Source organism: Benincasa hispida, chromosome 9, assembly GCF_009727055.1.
Source record: "Benincasa hispida cultivar B227 chromosome 9, ASM972705v1, whole genome shotgun sequence".
Lineage (NCBI taxonomy): Eukaryota > Viridiplantae > Streptophyta > Magnoliopsida > Cucurbitales > Cucurbitaceae > Benincasa > Benincasa hispida.
In genome coordinates this window covers 52148869-52162373 of record NC_052357.1, presented here as the reverse complement: position 1 = coordinate 52162373, position 13505 = coordinate 52148869, and the positions used below count along the sequence as shown (strand labels likewise).

The window sequence follows — 13505 nt, the reverse complement described above, 5'->3', positions numbered from 1 at the left end:
CTCGAATATTTTTCTGATATTGACTTAGAAAAATGGATCCAATCACATGACAGTGGGTACCGCTATGAGTGGATAAAAAGCAATGCAGCTGAATGCATGAATGGTGTTTTCAAAGGTGCTAAAATGTTACCAATTACTTCTTTGGTTAGGCTAACATTTTATCGCACAATACTGTATTTTGAATGTCGAAGACAATAAATTAGTGAAGCACTCGACCGTGGGGACATGTATACAGAATATGCCCTGAGAAAACTTAAGAGGTGAGAAAAATGAGCATTTGCACACACAGTGACATCTATTGATAGGGAAACTCAAACTTTTGAAGTACATACTGGCATAAATGTGATTTTTCCCTGTAAAAGACAACACACATAAGTTTTGAGCTTGAAAGAAGGAACTTATTCTTGTAATAAGTGGCAGTCACTCAAGATTCCATGCTCTTATGTAATTGTAGTTTGTAATTACATGCGTTTGACATACATATCTCTTATTGATGAATGCTATAAATTGTTTCATTTCAAGCAATGTTATGAAGGTCGCTTCCATCCAATAGAACACCCAGATTATTGGCCAAAATTATCATTTATAGAAGTTCGTCCGAATGCAGACTTACTAAGAGAACAGGGTCGGCCAAAAAGTACACGCATTCATAATGAAATGGATTGGAGAGAGGTAAGCCAAAAAGTTCGATGTACAATTTGCAAGAGAGGACATAACAGACATACTTGTCCACAACGTACATTAGGTGCTTCATCTTCGGGTCACTAAATTTTTTATGTAATTGTATCTTTTATGTACTTGTATTTTTTATGTTATTGTATATTTTATATACTTTTATTTTTTATGTAATTGTATTTTTTATGTACTTATATTTTTTATATAATTGTAATTTTTAGGTAATTGTACTTTTGTTATCTAATTCATTCTTAGGAAATAGATGTTGTTATGTGATGGATTTTGTTATATAATGTAATTTGAACTTCTTAGGTAATGGAGCCTTGTCTTTTTAATCTTGTACAACTATATCAAAAAAATACGCATCGTTCACAATCGATATGGGATAGTTCTTCTACCGTAGTTTTGAGTTGTCGGAGAAAGGAGGCATCTGCACAACATACTATCCCATTTGATCAACGTATTATTCCCTATGTTGAACAGGTAGGTTTTCTTGGCGTTACACAGATTGAATTTATCCAACTTGATTGGCACCTCATTACTGCTTTAGTTGAGCGTTGGAGACCAGAAACCCACACATTTCACCAGTCTTGTGAGGAATGTACAATTACGTTGCAGGATGTTGTCATTCAGTTTGAGTTACGAGTGGACGGAGAACCATTGACAGGTTCATTATAACATGATTGGAAGAATGTTTGTGACAAGCTCTTAGGCATTCTACCAGATTATCTGAAAGACTCAAGATTGAGTATCCCGTGGTTGGCGTCCCAGTTTCTAGAATTAAAACATCAGCGTACGTAGATATGCACGAGCATACATTATGCAACTTATTGGAGGATTTTTGTTCGCTGACAAGTCAAACACTCTAGTACATCTCAAGTTTCTCCCTCTACTGTCTGGTTTTGAGCAGGCTGGTACGTACTCATGGGGTGGTGCCTGTCTTGCATGGCTTTATAGAGAACTTTTCAGGCTACCAATGCACAAGCATTAGAAATAGCGGGGTTGCTGATACTACTACAGGTATGGGCTTATGATAGATTTTCAATTATACAACCACAAGTCCAGTTACAGGCCCCAGGTCATCGTTCACTTAGTGTCAGGTATTATTTCATTTGTATATTTATTTTGTTATCATTTTATGTAAAAATATAAATTAATTATATTTTTTTATAATTTTAGATGAAGTGGTGTATTAGCTGCCTCTAAACAGTCAACAAATATGTTTCTAGTATACCAAAAAATATTTGACAGACTGATGTACAATCAGGTAACAATTGTATGTATAAAGGAATATTTAAAACATTTTGGATGTATAATTATCTTCTTTTTTATTTCAGGTTAATTGAACATCATACACACAAGATATTTGGTCATCACTACCTGATTACTGACATGATGGTGAAGACATCTGGTTGACCGTTGCTCTCTTATATGCTTCCATATAGTAGAATGGCATCATCTAGATCGTGTGTTGAGATAGTTCGGTCTGCAAAAAACGATACCTTCGTTGTGCTATACACTCCCAGCACTATACTAGAATGATTTGAGAGGTAAGCACGATTAAGACTAGCATCGAATTCATGTGGAATATATATCCTATTGGCATGGACGACATGATTGTTGTGCAAAGAGAGAAATAAAATGGGCCAGCTATATCAGATGACTACTTTTCCTGGTACGATTCAATCACGAGGCGATTTATCACACCTGGCAGCGCTTACTATTACTGCATGGTAAGAGATTTAAAATAATTTTTTTTTTCAAATATATGATATGAATATTGTTTAATATTTATTTTTTCATCGTACAAAATAGTTTTATTGGAAATGTACAACAATATTTAGTACAACACAATTTACCAAAATTGGGTTCAATGTGTCACAAAACATTGGTCAACATAGAAATTATTATTCAACAAATAAGACGACTCAATATTGTTGACACTGATCGAAGACTTATTCGTCGTAGACGACAACGACAACATGGTGAAGCTAATTTAGAGGCACACGAAGACAACCCCCATGTGGGGTAAGGGTCAGGGGTCGTCTTTATATTTCATGTAAACTTCTATTTTCAAATTAAAAAACTAATTGTAAATCTTATTTAGTATCATGATATTTTTTTTTTTTAAAAAAAAAGATGAGTGCAGAATAATTATGTTTGCATTGTAGATTAAACATATAATTAAGTTTGATAATGAAGAAATTTGTGGACCCGGTCCTAAAGTCTTAATATTGTTGTATATCTCCGATTAAAAAAAAGTTAATGAATCTATTTTTTTTTTTTAAAAAAAAGAAAAAATCGTGGACCCGGTCCACAAGTCTCTCTTCGACCGGTCAACCAACTGAGCCGACATGGTGTTGACTGGATTAAATGCTAATCGTGTACCCCGTGCACGATTTCCCTTCATACCGAAACTATCCTATTTTTGTCAATACTTTCCATTCCCACCTATTTTTAAAAATATTTTCCCATGTACCCCATTTTTGTCAATAATTTGAAAATCTACAAATTAACTTGATCCCCCTCAAGAAGTATGTTGTTTATAGTAACATGAAGGACTTTGGACATAGAACTGTGAAATGGTGGGAGAAATGTAAATCCCTTTCTAGAAAAACCATACATATGGAGACCCCTAGGTCGACTTAGAAAACAAAGGAAGCGAGATGTAGATGAAGTAGGGCCTTTGAGTGTCTTATGTTTTTTATTTTTTATTTTCTTAAGAAAACAACTTTTTGCTTTATCCAAATTAAAATTGCCACATGATCGATCTATTTAGGTTTAAAATGAATTTAGTCATCATCCTAGTCAACTTTCTATTAAGTCACTAACAGTTCTATTATCTCAAAGACTAAAATTGAGCATTATTGAAATCTCAGTGGCAAAAGTGTTAGATTTGAAACTAAGGGTGTACATGGTTTGGGTTGGGTTGGGTTGGGTTGAGGGTGTCTTCTAGACCAACTCGAAAATTCGGATTGATTGGGTTGACAACCCAAAGAACCCAAATAAAGTCTCTAACCCCACCCAACCCAATCCAACCTTAAAATTCGGGTTGGGTCGGATTGGGTTGGGTTGAGTTGTCGGATTATAACTTATTTTTTTCTTTTTAATTTAAAATATGTAAATTTATATATAACACATGACTAATAACTAAAATCTAATAAAATTTAAATGCTAAACACCAAGTATCTAAGATATTTATTGCAAACTTCAAATAAAGACAAGTATCATAATAATTTTAAAAGAAAAATATTTAAAATTCATAAATTAATCAATATAAAGTAATCAAATTTTAAATAAAGAGAAATATATATATAGTATAATTTATTTATATATATAAAATTCGGGTTGGGTTGGGTCAATCCAAATTTTTTTTTAGTCAATCCATGACCTAACCCAACCCAATAAAAATAGAAAAAGTTTAACCCAATCCCACCTACAAACAAAACAAACTCGACCCAACCCTTATATTTTGGATTGGGTAGTCCAAGTTATTTGGATTTTTGAATTATTTGAACACTCCTATTTGAAACATAGGGATCAAATAGACATTAAACCCAAAATCAATGACGAAAAGGTATTTTTTCTTGCTTATTTATTTATTTATTTTATTTTTAAAGAACTTTCTTTCTTTTTTAATCTATTTGCAATTGTGTTGTACTGTATAAAATTATCAATAGATAGTTTAATCAGCTTATAATTATAGTATTAATGATGTTCAATTCTCAACTTGTACATATGGTAAAACTAAAAATATATATCAATATTATCACTTATTAGCTAAACAACTGTGATGACAGCATTTAATAATTTAATTTTACTAACATGATTGAAAATTTAAAATTAAGTAATCTAATCCTTTTCTAGGAAGAATCTACCAAGTTTTTTTTTTCTTCCAATCATTATGTTTTAAAAAGGTGCTCTATAATTACCTTTTCATCTTCTCTCAGAAGATTCATGATTTTAGAGCAAATAGAAATGATTGTTTTTAAGTTTTTTTTTTCTAGGTATAACTCAAAGCTGAATAATATTAACTACTAACGATTCAATCATAACTTTTAAAAGTAATTTTGAGCAAAAGCGAACATAGCTCAATTAATATATGTATGTATTAGCGACTGAGAGGTTTGAGTGAAAAAAAAAAAAATTCTGAAAACCATTCCCTAAACAAACCAATATATATCCCATTTTGGATGGGAAGAAAACCATTGCTTATACAAAAGAATTTAGTTCATCCATTCAACAAAAAAGAGTTTACAAATAGTATCTATTGGAGTTGTCCAATATCAATTCTCCAAGAAGAAGCCAGTTGTGACAAAAGTTGGTCAGGTAAAGCACCTTCCCAATCTTCAGGTGGATCCGTTGTTGAAGAAGCTTCATGAAAATTTAGCAATAGTTCTTTCTTCACTTCCATAGGAATCCCCACACAATCAGGTCCATTGTCCAAAACAATTTCTACCAACTGAAACACCATGTCAAGATAGTCAGGAGGCATTTCCCATATGATCTCACAAACTAATTGGACTAATTAAGATCCAAACCAGGAATCTAAATAAAGGGTAAGTGAAGAGTAGCAAATAACAAGCATTGAAGTTGAGTAAACGCCATACCTGTTGAATCCAAAATAAACATATGTCGAACAAGTTCTGCTCGAGTAGAAATTGTCCCACGGCACGGAAGATCTCAACGGCTATCTCATTTGAGATTTGGTCGACCACAGGACCAGTTCTTTCCATTAGCTTTATGAGCAAGATGTCATCCCCCGTAGAGAGAACTTCAACATAAGCCGTGTCCATATCACCTACCTGAAGGGCATCCATTGCATTGGTCCAAGAAGTCCATACTGGATCCCGTTCTTGACCGGCATTGTCGTCTGCCAATGCTTCTGCAGTCAATTCAGGAATCGCCACTTTCGGAGTCCTAGATATTCCATTGTCTTCCCCAGCTACCCGAATGGCTTCTAAGGTTGCTTCGTCTTTTGATGCTTGCCAAACACTTCTTGCAGATGGCCCCTCACCAAGTCTTAAAGGTCCAGCACCTTTATCCCAGGCTCTTCTGTTACCTCCGCCTTGGTCGCTTTCCTGTTCTGATTTAGATGACCTATTGTCGATGCCAACATCTAAAGATCTCTTAGAGCCCATCTGCCCATTTCTCGACATGTAAGCAGGATAGTCCCAAGTCTCATTCATATCAGGTCTCCATGCAACACTCCTTCCTCGCATGTTTGAACCAATTCCTTCCGATTGAACAAACCTCTCTCCAAAAGAACCTCTTCCATCATTGTTTCGTCCAAACTTGGCACTTGGATAGTCCGAAAATCCACTATACTTGCCTAGATGCCTATTAGACGATCCTTCAAATCCTAGAGGAAAGTTCCCTCTCCTACCTGATGACACGGATAAATCACGTGCCATGTCTTCAACAACTCTCTCGAGTCCACGGACTCTATTTTCCAAAGTTATCATGCTATCATGAGAGCCTCCCATGAAATCCTGAGATATAGAAGTATGAAACAACATTTTAAAATTCAGTCATGAGAACTAACCCCACATAGCATATATTGAGCATGTACCTGCAACATGTTCATCAAATGTGCCTGTTGCCTCTCCAATTGTAATAGCTGCCTCTGGATGGCGGACCAACTTCCTTTGTTATTTATGAAGGCACTTTCCGATTGGGTATCCATTTTGGAGAAGTCCGAACGAGCACCAGAAGATTCCCGCAGAGATATGTCATTTTGATCATTCACATTGTATGCTCTTGTTCTGGAGTCTCTTCCATTTATTTTCCCCTCATGCCATTTATCTCGCTCAACATCATCATAATCCCGCATCTTAGCCATTTGAGCTCTTTCAGAGTCTCGAAACTTATTGAATGCTCTTTGAAAATCATCTGTGTTGGTGTTTTCAACATGAGTTGATCTTCCCCCAGCATTTGTATCATCTGCCTCTGATTTTCCATCGTTTGTGTTTGAAGAACTGGCATGTCTGCGAGGAAGAACCACCTCCACAGGCAAATCCCCAGACCCCCTAGTTTCAAGTTTCTGAAAGAACTCTGGGTTCAACTCTTTGTCAGTTAAAGCAGGTACTTTCTTCTTCAATATTACAGCCGCTTTATCTGAAATACTACCGCATTTGGTTCTCGAAGCTGAATTTGATACGGGGATAGATCCCTCAGATTTATCTTTGTCTAGTGACCTCCCTCCCTGAGGGGAATTTGCAGTTTTCAGGTCAGACTTTTGAGACAACTCCGCTTGTTCATGGTTTTCACTGTCTGAAACATATACAGCAAGAATATTATATTGAAATGAAGCAAGAGTTGGCACAAGAAAAAAGTGAGGTAATCCTTCAACCTCCAGAAGAAAGTAAGAGGGGAAAGACAACTCACTACACCTTGAGATGCATTCTGACTTTCTGCAGCACCATCTGTTTTCCCAGCAAGTTTTTTCCATAGCTGTAGTGCCTCTGACATGCTGTCTCGAACGGGTTTAATCTGTAAGATACCATTAATATAACATGATAAATACTCTAATCTGCAAATGCAAATTCATCATTTCATTTCACTTGTATTCAATGAGATCCAGAAAATGATACGAGTATACACCTATCAGTTTCAAACTCCATTCTTGTAGTTTTTTCAATACAAAATATTTTCCAAAGAAAAATAAAACTTGAACATTAAAGAAGAAAGAACAGAAGTTGTTTTAAAAACTAATTATTCAAATCTGTAAAATCAAAATATGAACATCACTATGGACTCCTAATCCATCTGCAGTTGGATTGATCCACATTCCATTCTTGACAAGATCATTACTTGTAACCGTTAGAACAAATGAGTCAACCTAGCATACATCATGCTCTTGCTAGATTGCAAGATATGATGGACTTTCAATTCTGAAGGATGAAATCGTTTTTTATTTCTTATCCGTGGTGGTATCAATCCCAATCCCCCTACTCCATGAGGATTCTTTTCAGGGTTTTTTATTAGTTAAGGTTTCTGCTTTGAGACTCAAACCCAAGACGTCAACGGACCTTTCCTCCAATATCTCAAGTTCCTACCACAAGTGCCATGGGAAAAAATCACCCAAAACGTGACCTAAAGAGATCTTAAACCTAATTCCATTTCAGACATGATTTCATCAGAATAGTCAAGCTTTCAAATACCCTAAAGAAAGGCCATGATACTATCCAAATAATTTAACTTTTATCTTTAAAAACAGCAGTCATGCAGCCTAAAAGTTGCTCAAGCTTTTCATTTAAGAAAAGAATGGCTACTTTCATCAGGCAGCCTAAAAGCTTAACCTAAGAAGGCTGCTATGTTGAACTGAGAAACCAATAACATTCATTTAATCCATTAGAGTATGTTAGAAATGCTTCCATAAGCTTAACCTAAGAAGGCTGCTATGTTGCACCGAGAAACCAATAACATTCATTTAATCCACTAGAGTATGTTAGAAACGCTCCCATAAGCCAAATATTCTTTCTTCTGTTTATTGATACCTGGATTTCCTTCAGCCCTTGACATTCAGATAGTTCAATCTTAGACTCTCCTCTGCTAATTTGATTAAACATCAATGGATGGCATTACAAGGCCAAATATAGAAAGTTTGGCAAGTAGCCTAGCAAGTTTTTAAGTAAGAAGTTGGCAATTCATCTTGAATCAAGATACTTATCTAAATTCTTGAATGTGTTAATAGAAAACACACACGCGCACATATATAAAACAGAGATAGAGCAGGGTAAGTGAGATGCTTTATAACAAAGGACATACGAAAGAAAAAGATTACCTTGTCAAAACGGCAAGCCTCAAGTACTGCCAAAGTGGAAGCACCTCCATCTGTGATGAAATTGCTCGAATGCAATGCTAATGCACTAAGTGCATCAGCTGCTGCCTTGCGTGTTGCCCAATCAGTGCTCCCAAGTAACTCATGAATGCTTGGTAGCAAATGTTCCAAGCTCTGTTGCCCAATAGCACCAACCTAAAACAAGTTCCACAAACCTATTACTTTCTCCTTAATATGAAGACACTGGTAAAACGAAGACATTGAGTCATCATAAAATTGTTATTGGTTTCTAATAAAAGCTGAACAATCAATAATATGTACATCTTTTCAAATCAGCTCGTTTCTTGTAATTTTTATTTTTCCTCTTTATTCTTGTAAATATTTTCGTATTACCTATTTGTTATTCTTTGTTCTCTTAAACATGTCAATAGTTTGTTCACCTTTTCACATTGAAGTAACAGAACTTGATACAGAACTCAACTAGGCTTCTAAACAGCATTCTACTTATTGGTTATTTCTCCCAGTCTTTCATATATTTAAGTTAGCAAATGAGCATTCAACTAAACTATCCTCTTCTTCTTCCTACATTGTTACCGGAAAAGATAGATTTACACCCAAGTTTCTATATCATGTTTTCAATAGCAACAATATACAACTATACTTCCTAAAGTTTTATAGTAGACTTCGCGTAACCTAGACAACTTCCTTCTGCACCTCTCATCTTCAACTAAACAAGAAAATTGTGGGCTTTGAGTACATTTCTTATCATATAAAAAAGGCTGACCTGAAATTTAAAGAAGATACAAAAGGCCTAATAACGAAGTCTTCATGCTTTCTCTTCAACATTGAGGATTTCGCAAGTAATGCTGGACTTCAGAGATCCTTTTACCCCACCCCCCCTAAAAATGCTAAACTTACAGTGCATTGTTTCATAATCCTCACTCACCTCTAAATATCATTAGTTATTTATGAATCTAAACTTACATACCATAGCCATACCATGATGAAATAAGACTTGAAATAGCAAGAGATTACAGATAAGTAGAACAAACACACAGAGTAAAACGGACCTGCGATAAATTAGCCACCACGGGGAGGAGTGAAGCCTTTGCCAAAAAATTTGGATTGTTGAGCAACTTACAGATCCTGGGGCAAAGCTTCTGAAACGCCATGATGGGTGGGCTGGCCGCACACTCCACCATCTTAGCCATACACAATGCAGCCCCAGATTGAACGCCCTTGTTCTGTTCTCCCATTGCCTCAAACAAGGGCTTAACAAACAATGCCACCACAGAGCCAAGACCTCCATTATCACCACCACCTGAACTATCCCCTTTCAAGTACTGCGCCGACAGTGCACCAATGGCATCTCGACACGAATCCTTCACCCCAGAATCCGAATCCTTAACCCTCCTTATGATGTGGGCTATAATTTTAGTCAAATGGGTGGAAGTAGAATCGTTATGGGAAGCACAAACAACCGTTAGAAGCCGCAACGACTCTTTCTTCACAGCAGGTTTCGGGTCAGCAGAGGAGTCGTAGAGACAATTGAGGAGCATAGGAATGGCTTCCGGGGAAATGGACTGGATAATTTTCTCCAGGTCGTCAATGGCGATCTGGTGGGTGTCTCGATCGGAGAGCTTAGAGAGAGCAGTGAGAATCCTTTGCTTGAGTTCAACCATGGCGAGATGGGATGATAAAGAAGAAGCCGAGGATCTGGATGTGGGTGGCGATTGATTTGGGGGTTTTGAAGGTCTTGACGATTTGGGTGCTTGAGAACTCATTCTGGACAAACCCAATGGCGGAAACTCGATTCAGAGCTTCAATGGAGGTCAAGGAACAAAAATGCAGTTGAAGAAGGACGATTAGTAGGATTCAAAGAAGGTGGGAAGCTTGAGAAAGACAGAAATGGAGGGAGGGTGGGGAAGAAGGGGGAAGAAGTAAGAAGCAAGTCTTGTGGGTCAGCAATCAAAGTTGAAATGAGGGCTAAAATCACGAAACTTTTTCGAATTGAAAGCAAAACGAGACCTGTATGACTGTTTTAACTGCTTCTTTTTCTCCCTTTTTTTCTCTGCAAGATTCAAGGTTTTGTTTCCTTGGATAATACTACAAGGCCCATAAAGCCATAAGAAGCCATAACATTGTTGTTTGTCTTGAAGAAATGGAGCTGTTAATAATGGAGGTGTTAAATTGAGGAAGAAGAACAACAACAATGGAGCCACTTAGAAAGTGGAAACCACGTTCATGTTCAAATGTTTGTACAAACTTCATAAAATTCTTTGGATAAATCTCTGTATAATCTGGTCTTCACTCTTCGAGAGAGTGATAATAATAGAGGATCTAGGCATCTAGCCCCATGAAATACGAGATAAAATGGATGGATTGATATTTTGAATTTAACGAAGACCTCTTTTGACAAATATTTAATATTTTGTTTTACCATATTTCACTTTAAAATTTTATATATTATTATCTAAAGAACTTTAAAAACAAATCAATCTAAATTATTTATACTTGAAAATGAATTCGGAAAAATATAACTTAATTAATTAATAAATTAATATCAATTAATTTTAATTATATATAAGTACAAATATATTATTTAGACTTATAAATTTAAATAATACATTTACCATTAATATTTTATGTTATTAAATATAAAACTTTATTATTAATTATTAATATTCTTATCAATTTATATTTTCTTAATTATATTTAGTAATTAAATAAAATAATTTAATTAATATTTAATATAAAAAAATTCATTGAATTATATTTTAAGTGATTAAATAATTAATTAATATAACAATATATTAAATAATGTTAAATTTAGTTTATTATTACATTACTTGTTATGTTCCATTTAATTATGTAATTGTTAATTTTTGGTTTTTATATATAAAATTGGTAAATTAAACATATATATTTAACTTTTATACATTAATTATCTTGCATATCTAAACAGACATATTAATTATCCCAGACATTTAAGATCTAAACATTTAGAATTCAGATATTTAATATATATACCCATGAAGCAATATCTATGATCCAGGGTCTTAAGAAACATCACATGTAAGGTTCGAATTTGAGTAAAATTGTTTCACGCCAAAAATATGAGCGATAGAATTGACCTCTCGAGGAATGTAGTGAAAAAATGGCCTTTGCAAAGAAGGAAATAAATCGAGTGATGTTGTAAGCCCTTGATCCTTGTTAAGTTTAAAATTAGACTTAGTTAACTCATGAGGGGAAGTTTTGTGACATTTCAAAATTTTAAGGTAATTTTACAATTTGAGTATTTTGTACGAATTGAGATTTTTGTTGTATTTTTAAAAAAAATTAGTTGGAATTTATTTTGGGTGGAGGGAAAAAAATAGATTTATGTTTTATCCTTTTTGTTGTTAAAGGGTGTTGGAGATTTGAATTTGAGTTCAGAGTTGGTGGTTGAGAGATTTGGGGAGATTTCCTTTTTGGAAATGGAAAAGAAGAATAAATATATATTTATGGGGGAGTCAGGGTGAAAGTAAATAATATATTTATAAATATATTTCTTTAAGGTTAGTAAATAATATTTTTATTTAGGGTTGCCTCGGCGTGTCAAAGAAAAAAAAAGTTTTCGTTCTTCTTCTTTAGCCGCACGGTGCACACCTCCCTTCTGGTTTCGTTCATGCCACCGTAAAGCTCGGCCACCGACGACTCGTAATTGCACCTCCCCACTTATTGACGTCCGCCTCGCATCTGGTCACCATCGAGTATCGTCACCGCGTCGATGCTGTCCTCATGCAGGTCTCATTGGTCAAATCTCTCCTCCACCGATCTCTCTCTCTTAGTTCTATACGTTCGCCGTGTAGGAAATTTCCTAAAACTTGCCATTTGTAAATGTTAATATATTCTATTCATCAATAAAAGTATTACTAAATATTTCATTCAATAAATTATTATTGATATTACATTCTATTATAAAAATCCAATAAACGAATTCATGACTATAATATGAATAATTTTAATTTTATGTGGAGACATAAAAGTGGATCAAGTTTTAAATATATAGTCAAAATAATATATAAGTATATGGATGAGATTGGGTATCTCATCATGGTGACACAATTGTGTTGGGGTTGATGCCCTAAATCTCGTAGGGTTCTTTGTAATTGTATTGTACAAACTTATTATTTATTTAATCAAATATATGATGTTTTATTTCAAAATTAGTTGCATTAATCACAAACCAATAAACTAACATCCAAGGTTATCTTGTAGCTTAAACATGTATGTAAAGACATACGGGTCGATCATGTTTAAGTGATAATCTAAATGGTTTGTAGTAGATGGATAAAGTTGGGTACCTTATCATGGTGACACTACAAGTATGTCCCGTCCCGCTTTGTAGGTGTTACAATTGTTTGTAGGTGTTACAATTGTTGTAAAGTGCTACAAATGATCTGATCTTCATTATTCATGTGTAGACATATGAGTGGGGATATTCTATACAAATGAGTTTGTATAAGATCGGACCACGAAATGTTTAGTCTCATTATATAACACTGTTCATAATAGGGACTTACATTCATAGGTAACATGACCTAAATCTGAGTGACTTGTGAACTCCTGCCTATGAAGGCAATCATTTGATTTGAATGGCTAGATTGCCGACTCAACAAGCCTACTATTTTGGGGATTCGTCTGATTGCAGGAAGGAATTCACTTCTTCCCCAACATCAAGGTTAGTAGATAAATTACTCTCTTAAGGGCTGATCCCGGGCCAGAACAATGTGGGCCACACCCTCTCTTGGCCTGAGAGGGGTTCAATCATAGTTAGACTATGATTTATGGTTCATTAGAGGGATCAGTGGTACTTAAGGAGTTAGATCTAACCATAGGGGCAAAACAGTAATTTTGGCCTAGCTAGACTGGTCTTTGTTGATTAATTATATCCAATGGACACAAAAATATATCTGTAGTGCAAAGAGTGCAGCTGACGGTCTTTAATGGAGTGCCCGTCAGTTAACGGATGGTGAATAATTTAAATTAAAGAGTTTAATTAAGT

General features: G+C 35.0%; 1 protein-coding gene across 1 annotated transcript; it reads right to left on the bottom strand.

The window, feature by feature from the left end:
• Positions 1 to 4766: 4766 nt before the first annotated feature.
• Positions 4767 to 10772, bottom strand: LOC120086699 (microtubule-associated protein TORTIFOLIA1-like). The gene is made up of 6 exons (XM_039043462.1): positions 9529 to 10772; positions 8462 to 8653; positions 7068 to 7167; positions 6248 to 6948; positions 5286 to 6167; positions 4767 to 5137 (listed from the first exon to the last, which is right to left on the bottom strand). Exons 1-6 carry the CDS (start codon positions 10240 to 10242, stop codon positions 4943 to 4945), a joined length of 2784 nt encoding a protein of 927 aa, XP_038899390.1. The 5' UTR covers positions 10243 to 10772; the 3' UTR covers positions 4767 to 4942.
• Between the last annotated feature and the right edge of the window lie 2733 nt (positions 10773 to 13505).

Coding starts and splice junctions, on each gene's coding strand:
- LOC120086699 (XM_039043462.1), bottom strand. CDS start 10,242: ATGAGTTCTCAAGCACCCAAATCGTCAAGACCTTCAAAACCCCCAAAT. Junction 6,949..7,067: donor AAGTCAGAATGCATCTCAAG/GTGTAGTGAGTT, acceptor TATATGTTTCAG/ACAGTGAAAACCATGAACAA. Junction 6,168..6,247: donor ATTTGATGAACATGTTGCAG/GTACATGCTCAA, acceptor TCTATATCTCAG/GATTTCATGGGAGGCTCTCA.